Raw genomic sequence first — 19,978 nt, forward strand, 5'->3', positions numbered from 1 at the left:
AAGCACCAGCGGTTTAAAACCCGCCCCGACCTGCCGCATTATATGGGTGGTGGGTAAAAAGGGGTCTAGAGGACGCCCCAGGTCGCTGGTTCCTGTAAGTACCAGAAGAGGGAACTCAGAGAGGGATAAAAAGGAAAACTCGGACTAGCCCAAGGGTTTCAATCCCTGTGACTGTTAGAGTCGGCACTAAAACAATTTGTACTAGCAAAAAATTTGCCTAAACAAATAGCCTGAGTTCATACGATATATTGCTTGTGCAAACATTTGAGCATGACAGCTGAGCGTTTCTTAATGTGAAACTGTTAAAGAGGCTGAATCATTGTGTATTGTGTGGGTGGGTCCAGGAGTCTCGTCTAACGCCTGTTCTTTGGGGAAAACGTGTGGTTGGATACGGGAGAAGTGTGTCTAAAAAGTGTGTACAAAGCCTGGGAGAGGACCCCTCGAGTGAGACCAGACTGAAAAGATTATTTCAGCCTAGAAGCTTGTCTCACTGGGCATTAGTTGTACAATACTGACCTCTGAGTCATTCACACCAACCCTGTATGTGTTTTAAAGTTTTTACAATCAGTGTGTTGTACCACGTTTTACAGGTTGTTTTTAAAAATGGAAAAGGAATTTAATAAAGATTGTGGGGAGAATGGGGAGGCTTCAGTAAGCACAGTGGGTGAGCAGTGGGAAGTAGTCAGGGGGCAAATGACTAGTGGATTTCCTAAAGATGAACAAGATAAAATGATGAAAGTACATGATGATACATGGACTTGGCTCCAGGAGCAGGGACATGTACCTGGTAACATGAAGAGGGTGAAATTGTTGCCATATTTAGCTGCCACAGAGAAAACTGTAGTAGACGAGCTAGAAAAGCATGATACTAGAGTACAACAGGGCTGGCTGGCCAAGATAAAGTGGAAGAAGACTTCAGAGGAGTTAGACAGAAAGAGAGCTTCAGTACACGCGATATCATTAGCCTGCGCAGCAATAGGAGCACGGACAAAGACTGTGACCACGACTGCTCCACCTATGAAGCCGGGACCATGGCCCTTATACCCATACCTCGACAACCCTCCTTATGCCACGGCCTCTCCGCCGTACACAGACACCCGTCCAGGAGCAATACAGGCTCCGGAAATCACAGTTAATTCAGGCCAATTGGATTTAGAGGGGAACGTCTTTGAAGGGACAGTAAAGCAATTTGAAGAGTTACGGGAGATAATAAAGGGGCAGACAAAGGACCTGACTGAGGTTAAAGCATACTGGGAGCAACAGCAGGAGAGGATAGCCCAGTTGAAGGCAGAGGTTAAAAAACAGGAAGAAATAAGATGCCCAGTGTCAGTTATAGAGGATACATTCCCTACAGAGAAGCTGGAATACGAGAAGGGGGGGAGTGAGAGAGAGGAAGATAGGAGAATTACTGTGGGGACTTACGCAGAGCAGCACAGGGAGCAAAAGCAGCGCGAAGGGGAGGAGAAAAAACAGACAGGGAGCCCAGCGGGACCATTCCAGGCAAAGATAGACAGGAGAATAGCAGAGAGTGGCAAGGGGGGGGGGTGCGAAACCGATGAGGAGGAGATCACATATGGAGAGGGGGAAGAAGAAAAGGGGGAATATGAGCAATACCAGCAAGTATGTGATGCACAGATGTCAGGGCAGCTAGTCATATACCACAACCAGCCAGAGCAAGATATATCATCTTCACAGGAATATGATAGGGGTCCATCACCCATTCTGTTGGCTTTGATACGCAACACACGCTCACATACACAAAAGCACCCATCCCAACATGTTAAAATCGGTCAAAAAAAGGGAAGCGTAGTGCAACTGCCATCACTTGCAATGCCACTCATCGCCAAGAGCAATGGAAATACAGTGTATCAACCATTCTCATTCACAGACATGAATTGCATTTTAGAGAAAATGCCAGCCCCCACAGAGGGGGGCCACAAATGGATAGATAATAGAGGTGTTGAAATTAATCAAATAATCGATGCATCACGATGCAGACATGGACGATGCTGCATCGATGCAGTGGCCGGCCATAATCGATTATAACGCAATGATGTTGCTCGTTAATTTTCCGGCCGCGGCATAAACATTCAAATGAAAAATAACATTCTCAGTAGCCTAACCCATTTCATCTAGACCAGTACTTCTCAAATAGTGGGGCGCGACAGGCAGGGGGGACTGACGGCACTTGGAGACCTTACACCCCAGTTATGTCAATAAGCCACTGGACTTTTTTCATCGGATACTCGATGCGTATCGCCAACAGGCCAGTCATTTAGTGAGCGCGGCATCAGTAAATAAAAACGCACCGTCAGCCTCGTACAAACACCGCCACATCGCAAGGTGCAAAAATCCATCACACAATAGCTGAGGAGCTAATACTCCGGCAGCATTGGACATGGTCACAATCATAGGTGAGAAAAGTGCTGAGACACTGAATACTGTCTCTCTGTCCAGCGACACGATCGGGAGACGTGTGTGTGTGTGTGTGTGTGTGTGTGTGCTGTCTGCTGTGTTCAGACTGTTAAATAAAAAAGATTGTTTATATCTTACTACTTGTATTTTTGGATGAAAACAACCATATGAAGTAATATAGAACACTGTATTATATTGAACTATACAGTATCTTAATGCATTCCGTCAAGTCAAATATCTTATATGGCTTTAATAGAAAATTTTTTTGAAGCATTGTGATGCATCGTGATGCATCGAGGAATCGAATCGAAGACGTGATAATCTTAATCGAATCGGGAGATCAGTGACAAGTCACACCTCTAATGGATAAATTCAGCCAGCTAACAAATGAATAAAGCTGATTATTGAGTAAACTAAATCTTCTCCTATCGCTTCATTAAAACACGCGAGGAATGAGTTTTTGAAATACAGAGTTTCCTCAACAGCTTACAGATGTGGTAACATCATCTTTAGCTTGCGCACCCTTGCACTGGGTGACACAATGTCAAGCATTTTGCCCACTGACAGTATATGTATTGGACAGAGCTTCCGGGTCTGTGAAGGTAAGCCCACAGGAAAGAGTCTTAAACCTGCATTCTATGTAAATAAATTCTATGTCATGATAGGTTCTCACTCGATGTAGCCTAGTTAACTAGCATTATCTTATCAGCCTTTAATATGGTAAATGGTAAATGGACCTGGACTTGTATAGCGCCTTTCTAGTCTTTCGACCACTCAAAGCGCTTTTACACTACGTGCCACATTCACCCTTTCACACACATTCACTCAGTGATGGGAAAGTCCATCAAACAGAAACTAACATTCATACACTCACACACCGATGCACGGCATCGGGAGCAATTTGGGGTTCAGTATCTTGCTCAAGGAACCCACAACCTTCCGATTAAGGAACGACCCACTCTGCCTCTGATCCACAGCCTGTAACCCTGGACATGTTGTCAAGAAGGCAGAAATCTGCACACCTGATGTTGGACTTCTGGCCATAGGGTTAAGGCCATACTATGTGCCCTGTGAGTTTACGGCCACTATTTATGGAGGACTGAAAGTGCCACAATTAAATAAATAAATACACCATTAAATAATTACTTAAATGTGTCATTCATTAATTAAAATTGGAATTAAATACATAAATGTGTTATTAAATATGTCATTAATTAATTCAAATACCGATTAATTTTATGTAAAATACATATATAATTATTTCACTATTTACATTTACATTTCATGGTCCTGCGTTGCAGTGCTTCATGAATTACTTAAAACTGTCAAACTCACCCATCAAAAGTTGGTAGGCGGAACCAAACGCCTGATTGGTTACCCTGCGCATCAAGCCAAGACAAATCAATTCCAGATAATGGATCGATGCAGAGCTAGTGAACACATTCCAATACACTGGGTGGCGCTATTGGACTACTTCTTCTAAATCTGCAGTCACTCTGTGGTCAATATCTTGGTCAGAAAGTGCGGAAATAACACCAAGAACTTCAATAAGTGCCTCTGCTTTACTCGCTACATGCTCTGGGTCAGCAGCTCCTGCTTCCACATCCTCTGCTAAGTCTAAAAAATATAATAAAGTGTTTAACTTTGAAAAATAAAGTGTAGCAGCAGCTTGAGTTTCCCTTTTTCTTTGTTAACTGTTTCATATCTTGATTAACAGTCTCAACAAATTTTATAAATGAATATCAACACATCTTTACAATTGAACAGTTTCTCTTTCTTTCCCTTTTATATCTTTCTATACACTTTCTGTTGTTCAGTGAGAGAATTGAGCTCTAACCTCTCTCCCTCGTTGGGCAGTGAATGAATGGGTCAGGATCAGTGTTGGTCATCTTACTTTAAAAAAGTAATTAGTTATAGTTACAAATTACTTATCCCAAAAAGTAACTGAGTTAGTACTGAGTTAGTAACTCAGTTACCACATTGTAAAAGTAATTAGTTACTCAGCAAAGTAACTGACATTATTTTTTATGGTCTATAATTACATTCTATAACATCTTCTATAACGTTAAAGATGTTTATAATCACTGAATAAAGAATAAAAACACTATATACAGTATTTTAGAACATTTGGTATTTATTTGAACTCAATAGATTGCAGCCGGCCATATGCATAGAAATAAAAATATATACAAAATAAATATTGAAAATAAAATTCACACATGTTACATAAACATTCTTGCCTTTAACTTCAATAAGCGAGTAGTAGTGTCGGTACTTCCAGTTTGATATTGCTACCTTTGAATTTCCCTAGCTCGTCGCCATTGTCTCTGTCTTGGCATCCGCCCACCCAGCCAATCATCATCGCATTTGCAACGGTGTCATTATCACCACCCTGCCCTCTCCCGGCAGCTGATGTGTGGCTGTCAGAAAGCCTGACACCACTGCGCTTCATTCACCACATTGTAGGAACGCAAGTAACGCGCCACTTTACATTCTCAGTAACGGTAACGGCGTTGCAACGATGGGAAAAGTACTTAATTAGATTACTCCGTTACTGAAAAAATAACGCCGTAAGTAACGCCGTTATACTTTAACGCCGTTACTCCCAACACTGGTCAGGATACTGGTTGAGTGATCATATTGGGATCTGAGACTGCTTATTTTCTGTGACCTTGTTCAGACTTGAGTGGGTATGTTTGATGAAAACCTTGTGTTTTTTCTCATAGTGGCGTTTCACACTGGCACTTTTAATCAGCGCCAAGGTCTCTGAACATATGAGACACACTGGTTATGTGCTCACAGTGGGAAGAATGAAAATGAATGAATCTGTCCATTAAAAGCTCGATTTTCTATCCACTTTTCTCTTCTTAGAGAGTGCCATAAATCTTCTCTTGTCTCGCACTCACTCATCTCTCCGTTTCCTCTCCATGTATCTCTGACTTCTCTTTCCGTCTGTCTCTCCTCTCTCATCGCTCTCATCTCTGTATTCAGTCGCGCTGTTTAAACAGATTTGATTGGCTGAGCAGCATCATGTGGGATGGCTTAACTAGCATGCGATTGGTCTGTGAGCTTCCTGATCTGCTAAACAAATACCGTAAAGACTAAAAAAGCTGTGCTGGTTAAAATAGAAGCTCCCCATCAAAATTTAGAATCCTCAATAATTAATTGATTATAGGTCTGGGTCCGCATAGGACGGTGTCTGGGTCCAGACTCGCCTGTTAGCGACCTCTGCCCTAGAAAGTTCATAAAGATCTTCCAGGCACTCTACTTCAGACCAAAGCAATGGATCAGGCTAGATTAGCGTTGGCCCCACCCTCTGAGTTTGATGGCTGGCTTTGACAGTTTTAAGTAATTCATGAAGCACTGCAAGGCAGGACCATGAAATGTAAATGTTAATAGTGAAATAATTATATACGTATTTTACATAAAATGAATCGGTATTTGAATTAATTAATGACACATTTAATATCACATTTATGTATTTAATTCCAATTTTAATTAATTAATGACACATTTAAGTAATTATTTAATGGTGTATTTATTTATTTAATTGTGGCACTTTCAGTCCTCCATAACTATTGTCGTCACTATTTACATTCCTCCATCGGCAGTAGTGGCGCACGCCTGTGACGTCATCCACTCCACCCTTGCAGACCTGCAGACACGTCATCCCAGGGAAGCTGAAAGCCAAACTCATTCATACACATTTACACACCAATGCATGGCATCGGGAGCAATTTGGGGTTCAGCATCTTGCTCAAGGATACTTCGACATGTGGCAGGAGGAACTGGGGATCAAACCACTAACCTTCCGATTGACGACCCGCTCTGTCTCTGAGTGCACGATAATTATCGGGCGATAACAGGAAATGATTACGTCATTCCGATAAGTCCGATATCATGACGAATAGCCCCGATAACATAAATAATTTTGTCAGCACGGCAGTGCACCGCTCTCGCTATGAATGCTGCGTTCAAGTGACGCTGGCATAATCAGAAAAACTCTTTCTGACTGGGAAAATTCAAGAATACCCCCTCACGTCGAAAAGAACTCGTTAACTCGGTCATAATTTTGGTAGTTGCTCACTTGAATTGATACCCACAGTATTTTTCCACATGTTACACATAAACAATAGAAACATGAACTTAAAAAGGCCGCAAGAACGACTAGCAAATGTGGGAACAGGGAATTTCCGTCACACTGTGAATGCAGCACAGCTTGCTTACGTTTGAAAACAGACAAAATGGCGTCAATTGTGTGGGACTTTTTCAAAGTTTCTGAAGAAGACAGGTCGCTTGTTATTTGTCCACGAGGAGGTAAAAGTAGCACAAGCTTCAATACGTCAAACCTGATAAGTCACCTGAAATATAGCCATTGCTTTGACGGAGTCTCTCTCTCTCTCTCTCGATCGATAAAACAACTGAACCTCATTTACTTTAGTGAAAAGGTATTCATTTGAATGGAACCATAAGCCAAACTCCATTTTTTGTTACAATGGAATGCACTTTTTCAGTTTGTTTACACAGACAAGTGTAACTTGTGTCAGTGCATTATCCACATTTTATTTATTGTTATTGAGGAATGCACTTTTTCAGATTGTGTTTACATAGAAATGTTTGAATCTAACTTGTGTCAGTGCATCAATTTTCTATATATATTTATTTTTTTGAACTTCTGGAATGCACTTTTTCAGTTTGTAATCCCGATGCATGTATTTGCATCAGTTCAAGGGGCCTTTATTTTTGTTTTGAGAGGCTTGCCAATAGTTTTTCATTGGAAAAAATAAATATCTCTATTTAAAGAGTCAAAAGTGTTTTTGGGTTTGTTCATTGTATTAATGTCATGACCTTAGGTCATGATCATGTGTGTGTGTGTGTGTGTGTGTGTGTGTGTGTGTGTTGTCGGTTATCAGTATTGGTATCGGCCTTTAGGAGCTGAAAGTTATCGGTTTTCGGTATCGGTTTAAAAAAAAGTTATCGTGCATCCCTAATAATATGCCTTTTTATAGGGATGCATGATAATTAGTGGGTCAGATAAATGTATATTATTATTATTAAATAATCCTTACATAACTTTTGTTATGAATTGAACTTATGCAAACTGACTGATAGGCTTTACTAGAATAAATAAATGAACATTTGAAGAGTCAGAACTGTTGTTTGGTTTTGCTGCGTTAACAGTAGTGATGTCAGTTAGATTTTGTTACAGAGCTATGGAATATTAATCCACCTTTGTTTACTACATCTTAGCCTTTCTTTCTAACATGTGTAAAAACTGGCTTATGAACTTTTTATAATACATAAATGTTAAATTGTTGGTTATTTAACTGGTTTAACTCTCAGAAGCAGGTAATTTTCGTATCGTCTGAAGAAGAAAAAATCCATATTGTGCATCCCTACTGATCAGTATATTTTAATACATGTAACTCAGAATCAGAAATACTATATTAGTCCTAGGGGGAAATTACTCACCTGGCTATTAGCATGGGTGCTCCCTTAGACCACTCTTCATGGACAGTGTCATAGATCCAGACGTCTTTAGACACTCCATTCTCTGATCCTCTTCCTCCTGTCACGTAAACCTTACAGCCAATGGCACATGCACTGAACTCCTTTCTCGGGCTTGGGAGGTCTGTCTTAGGTATGATTTCCTTGGCTTTGTGGTCAACCTAAAATGGATCACACACAAACACACACAAAAAGTCTACCGTGAAAAATAGTTACTTTGAAGATCTGTTTGTGAAATCCACATTGATTCTGGAGCTTTTACAATCACTCGAAGCACTTTCATGGACCTCTGTACAAGTTTCTGTGTAGTACCTGTGTTGTAAAGTTGTAGCTAAGCTAACAGCTCAGAGAGGTTAACGTGTGTATCTGTAGGGGGACTCTCAGTGCGCGGGATCAGGATAAACATTGCAGTCCGGTGTTTCTACAGCTGTCTAAAGCGATGGTTCCCAACCTGGGGGTCGGACCCCCTCTAGGGGTCGCCAAAGCTTCACAGGTCGCGAGGCCTTCGTGATTTTTAAGGGGGGTAAGGAAACTTAAAAAATGTACACAGTAGGAATATATGTCAGTATTTCAAACACTGAATATGTCCAAAAAAGAAGACTATTAAGTATGTATGTTTGTTAAAAATATATATTTTTTAAAAACATGAAACAGAATTGTATAAAATTATCCAGAAAACTCGTCTCTGATCAATAATGACAGTAAATGATCTGCTCAAAATCTATCCAAATCTCTCTTTTTATACAAACTTCCTGACACAGTTTATCAGTTGGTCTCTTCTACTAATGTAATTTATTGAATATAACATGAAATATACATAAAATATAGTACTTTGTCAGAATGTCGTCAGTTCACTCAATTATAAAAAAAACGGGTCCCTTAAGGAAAAAGACTGGGAACCACCGGCCTACAGCACAAGTCCGAACCACTGGTGCCACATACTAAGTAGAGGGTTTGCAAAAACTGGTATAAACTCCTGTGAATGATGTGTCTCGGTCAGTATAAATTTGAAAATGAGAACAGTGGTTTTACAGACTCCCACTCAAAGCGGGGGCTGTGGGAAGTGGGCCCCGCCTCCTCTGATTAGAGCGTGTATATAAATGTAATGACATAAATTAGTCCCAAACAGTCAGCAGTGGGCTTACAAGGTCCAAAGTAATTTAGACAGCAATAAAATAAAATAAACAGTAGAGGTCATGTTGAGCCAGGATTTTTAATCTTAAATTTAATAAGAATGTCAATTTTAACATCAGCATTGGTTTGTTTCATCACAGTACAGTCATAATTTAGTTTACAGCTCAAAAAACATATTTGACGGTGGAGTATCTCTTTAAAAATATATTTGGGCTTTTTATGCCTTTATTTTGACAGGACAGGTTAAGATAGTAAGGAAAGGGGGGAGAGAGGTCTGAATCGTTTGGAATCAAACACCAGGCTCTGCGGTACAGACTCAGCCTACACCATGTGGATATGCATATGGATTCGCTTTTCATTAAAGATTTAAACATGGAAATCTCGAGGCACAGGACTCATTAACGGGATAGAAATTACACCGTGACAAGGGAAAGAGGAAGACTTCAGCTAAGATTAAAACATCAGAAACTGTGGTGCATTCCAAAAAAAAATAATCCATCGATATGAATACAGAGCTTTGTCATGGCTTTCAGACACAGACTCGATATACAGGAACTCAGAAGCCACAGTGACTTCACTCATTTAGTTGTTTTAAAGGCTAGTCAAAAGAGAATTGCTGGAAATGATGTGGGAGGCCCTGGACCCCATGATGGGAGTAGAGGATGTCTTAATCACTTTACTCAACTTCCTATATAAACACCAATGCCAGATTTTATTTTTAGGTGTCTCATCTGCACTTGATACTATGTAGCCACAAACATATGGTCATTGATTTCAGAAGGAAATCTTCCCACCTAACATCTCAGACTTTCAACGGAACTGGCATTCATTTTGTTGAGCAGTCTCTAAGAAGGGACAGCAATGTTTGTAATTCCTTAGAAAGTTAAATGCTTTTAATGTAGACAGGAAAATTATATATTCTAAATCTGTTCTTACTTTACTCTGTGATTGCTTGGTTTGGGAACCTGAATATAAAATGATAAAAACCTGAACCACATTGTTAAAGTGGCAGACCCAGACCCCCTTGATGGCTATCTTTGATTTCCACAAGGCCAGGTCTATACTGGACTGTACAAACCAGCTTGAATTTGAAATGTTTCCCTCAGGCCATAGATTGAGAGTACTATGGTTCAAGTGCAAAAGGAGGAGCATCTTAAACGCTTTGAGTGGTCGAAATACTAGAAAGGCGCTATACAAATACAGGTCCATTGATTGTATATTGTATATATTTGTTTTATCACTTACTACGTACTAATTTTGTGCCCCTGTCTGCAAGTCAAATTTCCCATCTGGGGTAATAAAATGACTGAACTTTTTCCTCTATATACATGCATCAGGAGCAATGTGGATTTCAGTGTCTTGCTCAAGGGCACAAAATGTGGACATGAAAACCCTGGAATCGAACCACCAACCTTCCAATTGAGGGCCAGCCTGTTTTACTACCTGAGCTGTAGCCTTCCCCGGATTTGAACCAACGTTTGATTAAATTATACACATCTTACACCCTTAGGCCATCAAGACATCATAAACACAATAGTAGCGAATGGGTCTCCATGCAGTAATTCAAGAAAGTGTCGGAGTGAGACACATGTTTCTGCTAAACTCCTGTAGTGTTGCATTGTGAACTTACACATCTTAGTTAGGCTACTGTATGTAATCTAGCATGGGCACAAATTGAACTCATTCATCTTTTAACAGTGAGGAGGATACTAACTGAGCTAATAACTTCCATATAGTAACGTTTGACCAGGAATGGTAACTAGGATTAAAGTCAAAACACTGTAAGTGAAAGAATATGTCCCAAGCCACCAAAGCCACAGGAAACCTTGTCCTTCATACAGCACATCAAGTATCTTATCACATGTTAAAACAGATCATACAAGCATTAAAGACTGTGTGATTGTCTCACCTGGTATAACTTGTCACACATAAAGGTCTGGCCTCCGAGGATAAGCAGTGTGTGTCCTGCCTTTCGCGGTCGAGCACAGGGACTTGTCACTACTCCGTCATTCTGAAGGATTTTCTTCTTACACTGCATTGCCTCCTCTACTATTGACCTGTAGAGGTGAGTTAAAACGTAAACTGAGAGATGAAGACACACTTGCTAAATGTCTTTACTAAAAGGTTGGCCTAATTCTCTATCAACAGCCACAGTTGCTAACACAATCTTAACTCCCACAAGTCTCCTTTAAAATTCAATCTTTATACACCAGGTAACCAGACTGAACATCTCCTCAGATTCAGAAGTCATTATTGAGAGTGAAGTGAAGACAAAAGAAGAGAAGAATGATACAGAGAGAAATGTCGGCCTGTCATTTACCTTCGCATGTACATTGACTGTGTGCCACTTCTAGACAGCTGCTCTTTTGACCAGGGCAGTCAATCACCTGCTAAAATTTGGCATTTGTAGAATGAGTTTTTCACCCTGAACTCAGAAAAAGTCACTACATGGGGCCAATACATCTATGATTCAATTTCTTTTTCGTATTTATTAACAGTCTTGACACACACATGCACATGTAGGGGAGACTGGGATAAGATGAGCCATTTTTCATATTTAGGATCACTACATCAAGGCAATCATAGTTTTGTCGCTAACTAATATATCGGCATATATTTCAGGATGTTGTGCATCCCTTCAAACAAACAGAATGAGTGTAAACATAACTGTTTCGATAATATAGCATGTCCAAAAAAAGTGGTCTTGCGGCACAACTTACCCAGTGTATGGGGTAAATTGAGCATAGGAGCAGGGTAAGTTGAGCCGTATTTTTATTTATTATACACAATTCAACAGGTACAATAACTTTTTTTTATTATTATTGCTAAACAGCTGTTTTGTAAAAAAAACATTTTAACATGAGAATGCCTTAAAGTGCACTTAGGAAGAGAACAAGTGAGAATGCCTTAAAGTGCGATGGGAAGAGAACATTAACAGCTGTGTTTTTGGAATATACACAGATTATGTTTTTGGATACACTTATTAAGTGTATTTTGGCTGGAGCCACCGGCTCAACTTACCCCTGGCCAAATGGCTCGACTTCAAGCCCAGAGCTACCATTTTGACTTTATTAGTCCCCACAGCTAAAATGGTGCACTTTTATGCTAGGTTTATGACCTCATGTTGTAGCTCATAGATACCACAATTGATGTATAAAACAAATTTAAAATGATCTATTTTGGTCTAAACACAATTCTCATGAAACATATGATAGACTAAATTCACTTTCAAGAGTGAAAAATGTTTTTTTTCTTAGAAATAAATATCTAACCACTTTACCCATATGGTTCTTACCTTCATATACTCCATGAAATGATGCCTTCCTCCTAAATATTTGGTCACATGATCAATGTTTTTTACCATTTCCTAGCAACAAGGGGTGGCTCAACTTACCTTTGGCTCCACTTACCCCAATCTCCCCTACACACACAATACAATTATTTGTAACATTTTAAATGTGTAACTTCATAATTTCCTTTTAGACAGAACAAAGTGAAATGAAGAAAACAGAATAGAGAAAGAAATCAGAGCTTTATATCAATTCATAAGATTCCTGGAACTGCCTACCTGCTCCTCTTGTCAGCCATAACCAGTTCTTCACAGGCTACAGCCTCCAACAAACATTCAGAAGGCAGCAGAGCCAACCTGATTCCCCTGAGCAGCTCTGGTACGTTGTGACGCCGACCCTCCAAGTCGTATCTTACCCACCGCATCACAGAGTTAAACACAACCTGCCACAAGTCAAAATGACAATCAAACAAATAATATTCAAATTAAGGTCTGGTTACTGTTATTACCCTACCTGTTGCTATAATGGATGGAACAAAATTTATTTGGAAACTATTTTCTAGCATTAATCCTAACCCTCATTTTAGTTTAGTGTCCGATTATCAACTACCTGACTGGCAGACCACAGTATGTGTGCCTACAATCCAATCCAATCCAATCCAATCCAACTTTATTTGTTAAGCACTTTAAAAACAACCAAAGTTGACCAAAGTGCTGTACAGGAGAATAAATAAGACATCATAAATGTAAATAGTGATGGTGATGAAGACCACCGTGAGGAATATAGACAATGATGGCGATAACACTGGAAAGTTCCCGTGTCAGATAACACGGACGAAGTCTGACCACCACGAGCTCGATGTCCAGGCTGCAGACACGCTCTTTCGCAGATGATTTTTTACACACACACACACACACACACACACACACACACACACACACACACACACACACACACACACACACACACACACACACACACACACACACACACACACACACACACACACACACACACACACACACACACACACACACGTTATCGGCGCCCATGAGCAGTTTCTTGGGGTTATGTTGCCTTGCTCAGGGGCACCTCGGCAGTGCACAGGAGGTGAAACTGGCACCTCTCCAGGAGGTGAAACTGACACCTCTCCAGGAGGTGAAACTGACACCTCTCCAGGAGGTGAAACTGACACCTCTCCAGGAGGTGAAACTGACACCTCTCCAGGAGGTGAGTCAGACAGAGTGGACAGCAACTGTAGTTAGTTGGATGTATCAGCAAGGATGAGGAGACTGAGAATAGGGCTGTGGTGTGTAACTGTGTCACATGCCCTGTTTCCATCCAAGGTGTCAGTGTACACATTGTGGAGGACTACAAATGCCTGGGAGTGTACAGTGACAATGTGTCACAAATGAACTGGCTTGGCCTGGCCAGTTTATTGATGACACGTAGCTTAGAGGATGCTGTCCAAGCGTTGTGTCATGTTGGGCAATGTCTCCCATCCACTCCATGAGGTGCTGGTTAAACACAGGAGTACTTATTCCACCAATATGCACCACAGACCACCACAGGAAGTAATTCTGGCCTGTGGGCATCAAAGTCTCATTTCGAGATTCAGACACTGTGAGTCATCTGGCCCTCAAAATGTACAATACTCTGATTTACTCATCATGAATACTACAATTATATTGTATACTGTTCTGTTTTTCATACAGTGCCCATGGCCAACTCCAGTTCTTAGCCAGTTCCTTGGTCAAGTGCACTGAGAAGGACCTTCTTGCTGTGAGGTAATAGTGCCAACCATTGAGCAACCATGTAGTGCTGCCATTTTATTAAAGAACTAAATAAACAAAAGGAAAAAGAGGATGACTCACCTGTTCATCTTCTATCTCGAGCTCATCGCTAAGAATCAGCTCCAGCAGTTTATCTTTAGACAGACTATAGAAATCCTCTGATTCTCTTACCTAAAGGACAAACACTTCAATTAAATGAGTCATACATTAATTAATAAATTATAACATCATGAATATTATTGAATCTAGATTTCAGCTGTTAACTCTACTTGAGTGATGAAGGGGAGATGAAGAGAAGCGCCTCTTGCAAACTTTAATTTAGTTGTCTAGGAACTGAGCATAAAATGACAATACAGAGTCAAGTTGATTACTTGTTCTCTCCTGTATGTTTTTGGGTTCCCACATGGTCTATAAATGTTTAAAGGAAACAAGAACTTGATACACTGTAAAACAGTTGAGAATTAGAGTTTTATTCCGCCCTTTTTGCTTATGCTCTATGATGTCATCTTCAAAAATATATATATCACAGACCCAATTAATTTAAGACTATTACACGTAATTTTACTAAGAGAAAGCTCTGTCAATAGCCAAATCAATAAAATCAAACTACTAAAAGATGGAGATTTCAAAATGGTAAAAAAAACAAAAAACAATCCCCCTCATGCTTTTATATCCACTACACACTCTTTGTTTTCAGTGTCATCATCCAGATATGGTAAAAGCTGAAATGAATCTGTGTGAAGTGCTTCTGATGGCTGATAGATGCAAAAATCTCCATCCCCACTGAAGTAGTTTCATTCTTAATCTGTTATCTTTTTCTGCCAGTGAATTTTTGTGGTATTAAGGACATTATAAAACTTGAAAACAGGTATGTCAGAGGTTGATTGTTGTTGTTGTGCACCTTTGTCTCTGCCCTTCTCTCTCTCTGCCCTTGATACTACAACTTTTGTTATGAATTGGCGCTATACAAATAAAATTAAAAGTGAATTGAATTTTGATACATATAGAGGGGGAAAGGGGGTTATGTCTGGTTCGGTATGTCTAATGGTTGAAAGGTCAGCCTTTGCTTTTTATTTTCTCCAATAAACCTACATTTGGTGTAAATATATTAAAATATGGTTATTTATGGTGGATGGAGGGTCATGTATTTTCCCCATGTCACTCAGGGAGGCTTGAGGAAAAATATGCGTAGCTGTGGAGAGGGTCATTTATTTGATAAATAATAAACAGTCCCTTAGGACGGTAAGTACAATGAATGGACACCATGATATGATATAGTGCAAGAAGCCATAAAACAATCTATAATTCTATAAAGTCATCTTTACCGTCTCATAGTGTAACAGACACATCCTCCAGGACAGCTCGTACAGTTTTTTACACTGATGAGCGTCTGATAACAACATCATCCCCAGGCAGTTGGAGGAGTGCAGGTTTTTTTCTAAAAACTCTGCTGCTGCATCCCGGATGTCATGAAACTGCAACATGTCACCCGCCTCTAATAATGACTCAGCATTCTCCTCATTTATGATGATACGAGAAGAATAGGCAAAGTCCAGCAGAAGCTCTAAGACCTGGAAGAGTAGGGAATTAGAGTTAACCACTGACATAATAGTAGGTATACCTGTATGACACAATGATAATTCTAAGGCTTTTACGTGCCTCAAACAACATAGTTGATAAGACCACCACACATAGCCACACTGTAGTCTTTTCACATAAAAACATGGTGATCTACTATCTATCTGTAGTGGTACTTGCTAGAGCATGACTGATATTATCAGCTGATTTTAGCTTATCATGAATACAGATGCAAAAGAATTTAAAGGGGACACTATGGCAAATTACCTTTTTTTTTTTTTTACCAACCCAGAAACCGTGAAATAAATCAACGAGTCCTTTTCTTTTAGGGCTGCCAATGATCAGACGACCTGAGATCCAATGAGCCAAGTAACATTAAATCTGCCATGTTTTACAGATCATCTGAATGACCGGATGAAGCTAAAGTGTTTCTGGACCCATCAGAGGAGCAAGTTACTGCTTGTCATGCCTCAGTCAAGTGACAGCCTAAAGACAACACAGCATCCTGCAGGATCAGGAAAGTCTCCATTGCCATCTGACACTTCAGTATACAAGAAACCCTTTACCATGATCGGATGATGCAAAATGTTGTAGTAAGTGTGGTATTAGATAAATAACCTGTTCTTTCACAGATGTTTTATGAATTCCTGCTGAAAACCTAGTCCATATTTGTGTATAAGTTTTGCTAGTAATCCTGTAGTAAATAATAAATGTAAGCAATACAACACATTTCTGTTTCACAGTCAAACTTTATTATGATGTAGATAGATAGAATATAAAATAAACAATATTTAATATATAGTCTTTTGAAATGGGTTCAAACTAATATTCTATAGCTTTGACAAACATTTTGAAACATGAATTTGGCAATAATTATATAATACAGTACAGTCCACAGTTGGTTACTGATTTGATTTTCAACTAAATAAGCACTTTACTATTAGATCAGTAATTCCCTCACTTATGTTGACATCTTATACAGGATTAAGTATTCAAGGCATTATGGTAAGTTTCCCTGGTCTCTCAAAACTAATGTGTACGAAGTGAAGAACAGATTGGAGGCAACAGTAATCATACTATTACTGTGACTACTTTGGTATGTTTTGATAGGTTTTTCTTCACTATATGTAATTGCTTGATTAAAGTTTAACATTGTTTCATATCGTACTTTCTATTCCCACATCCTGGTAATTACTGTAACTGTTTACGTTATATACTATGCTACATGCACATGCTAACACATTACTTCTTTAGCTCCTGACAACAAATAATTTGTTCTTTACTGGGCTCTGTAGACTGTAGGTCACTTCTCACAAAAATGTACCTGTGGCCCAGTAAGTCATATGTAGATTATTGAACAGAATAATTTCTTGGACACCTAAGCTCAATGCCACAGGTCATAGGTGGGTCGCTCAACTGGCAGACTTCAACTTTTCCATAAAGTACCAATCTGGTAAGCACAATGCTGATGCAGATGGTCTCTCCCAAATGCCACTTGACATAAATGAACATCATGGAACAGTGTACAGAGGAAATTAACCAGGGCATCAGTGCATCTGTTCAGGGAGTTATAATACAGAGAGACACTCCACCAGCCTGAGTAATGACCGCCCACCAAAATGCACTGCATTAGTGAGTGACACATGCTCACCTACTTTGGCCAAACCATTAACATCAGAGCAGATGCCAGAGAAAGCCAAGAGAGAGAAACCTGTCATTGGTCGAGTCCTGCAGTACAAGAGAAACAACAAGCACCCCTCCAGAAACACGCTTAACTCAAAAACTATATAACTGTATAAATGATAATGGGGTCCTCTGCAGAAAAGCAGGAGATAAACGGCAGCTTGTCTTACCTAAAGAACATCCTTAGACAGTGTTTCAAGAGTTACACAAATAAATGCGAAACCTGGGAGTCAGGAGTACTCTAAACTTGATACGGGACAGATTTTATTGGGCCCATACGCACTGAACATTTTCTTACTCAAGTGTGTGAGTGTCTGAAGGCAAAGCGCCCACATAAACCAACTAGAGCCCCTCTGATATCCATCGTGACTACACATCCATTTGAGCTAGTCTCTATAGACTTTTTGCATTAAGAGGCCTGATTTGAGTACATTCTAGTCATAATGGGCCATTACACTTGTTTTGCCCAGGCCTATGCAACCAGTAAAGTATGTTCAGACTAGAACAAGACGAGAGCTTTTGGTATGAACCCAGATGCATAACCATTCATACCAGAGAAGGGGAGGAAAAAGGGAGAACCGGAACTAGAGGAGATGGAGACAGACAGCATGGATATCACACCAGAGGATAATGCTGCTGAGCCTGGGGAAAACCTACAAGAGTCATCAGAGGAAACCATCGTCTGCAACCAGCTACCTACAAAGAGAGAGACGATGACTGAGGATGCCGACCTAAGGGGCTTAGGGTGAGTCAACTGTGGTGGAGGTTGGTGCTGAACTCCTATAAGTGAGTATATTTCCAGCCTGGCAAAGACTGTGGCGACTCTGGGATCATAAATAACATAAATATATGAAGAGAGTTGATCCAGTGAGACCATACCGGACTCATTAGACTGTAAACCAAAGAGGCTGAAAAAGAACTGAGGCTGAAACTTGAGCTTTGTTACACGCTGTGTTGATCTGGACAGATTTGTTTACTCCAACTGAAAATGTATGGTAAATTACTAACTGGAATGTACACTACGATACGACATAGTGAATTTAAAAAGTAATGAATGTTATGAACATTTAAGTGCCATTTAATACCATGTGAAGTCAGTAAGAAAAGTTCATGTGTGAAGTGGAAACAATCCTTGGTAACTAAATGTCTGAGACATTTAAAATTGAGTGTGGCACAATAGGTCATACGTAAATTATTGAATAGAATAACGTCTTGGATAGAATATAAGTTAAAGAGTTTTCCATATGTGTTATATGCGTTTATGGGGGAACAAAGTATTCATATTAGTCAGAATTTAGGGTATAAAGTGTATGAGAAGAGTGTCACAGGGAAAGCTCACGTGAGCATGTCAGAAAAGGAATTGTTGTCTGTGTTCACGATGGAAACATAAAACACTAAAGTGATATTTTTGCATTTTGCAGGTAAGCCGGTGATGTTAGTCAAGTACAGTACTGGGCTAAAACAATGAATGTTTCATGGGAGGGAGCCCCCGTCGCTATAGTATTGTACAGTATATGATGGTTATTGTTTTGCCGTATGCGTTTTCTGTAATAATAATAATAATAATAATAATGTCGTCTGTATTTGGTCAGGATTTGTCTCTGCCCTGTATCTCTGACAGTAAAGTGTTTGGTTTATTTTGATTAGTGGTTGGATAGCTCAGGGCTCAGTTCTGACTGCTCCAGGGGGTCCAGGTGTTGCTGTAGACCTTGTTGTGCGGGTGACAGCAACACTAGCATTAGCACAGAGCAGCAATATACACCGATCAGCCATAACATTATGACCACTGACAGGTGAAGTGAAAAACACTGATTATCTGCACCTGTCCATGGATGGGATATATCAGGCAGCATGTTAAACAAAATTGTATTACTTTAATAAAGTAATACAACCAAAAATTTTTTCCTCAAGTTAATGTAATGTAAAATGTGTTAGTCTGACCTTTGCATGATACACTTGTTTTCTTAGCCTGACGTTTGTGTAACCCTTCGAAGTTGCCTGTATGGGTTCACGTGCTGTCTATGTCTAGTATTAGAACTGGTTTCGGACCAAGGAAGTGTTAACCACAAGCAGTTTATACAGTACTATAAAAAAGTTCTATTCCATCCTGCCATTTGTCACACTCCTGCAGACTGCTTGTATGACTGACCTTCTTTGCAAAGAATAAACTACACCAAAGACAATTTGCTTCTGAAGTCTCTGTTTTAGATTTCACCAATTCAAATTTTCACAACATTGGTGTGTTAGAAGCAGGAAAAATGGGCAGTGTTAGGATTATATAAAACTGTGATGGCTTGATAACTGGGTCAGAGCATTTCCAAAACTGCAGCTCCTGTGGGGTGTTCCCGGTCTGCAGTGGTCAGTACCTATCAAAAGTCGTCCAAGGAAGAAAAACCTGTGAACCGGCAACAGGCTCATTGCGGAAAAAGTTCATGCTGGCTCTGATAGAAAAGTGTCAGAACACACAGTGCATCACAGTTGCGTATGGGGCTGCAGTGCAACTTCCTTACTCTGAAGGGTTAGGCCAGGGGTTCCAGATTACTCCAACAGTACTAGAGGATCATTATTGTAGATGTT

General features: G+C 39.9%; 1 protein-coding gene across 2 annotated transcripts in view; it reads right to left on the bottom strand.

Moving 5' to 3' along the window:
- The window catches only part of LOC127353720 (kelch-like protein 25), a 53,897-nt gene that overhangs the window by 20,035 nt on the left and 13,884 nt on the right, over positions 1-19,978 (bottom strand). For both annotated transcript variants that reach the window (XM_051383221.1, XM_051383222.1), the window contains 5 exons: positions 15,466-15,711; positions 14,222-14,311; positions 12,626-12,789; positions 10,967-11,114; positions 7,888-8,084 (listed from right to left, as the gene is read on the bottom strand). In XM_051383221.1, the coding sequence (XP_051239181.1) occupies positions 7,888-8,084; positions 10,967-11,114; positions 12,626-12,789; positions 14,222-14,311; positions 15,466-15,711 (845 nt within the window). The remainder of the gene's footprint in view (positions 1-7,887; positions 8,085-10,966; positions 11,115-12,625; positions 12,790-14,221; positions 14,312-15,465; positions 15,712-19,978) is intronic.

Source organism: Dicentrarchus labrax, unplaced genomic scaffold (assembly GCF_905237075.1).
Source record: "Dicentrarchus labrax unplaced genomic scaffold, dlabrax2021, whole genome shotgun sequence".
In the NCBI taxonomy this organism is placed as follows: domain Eukaryota; kingdom Metazoa; phylum Chordata; class Actinopteri; family Moronidae; genus Dicentrarchus; species Dicentrarchus labrax.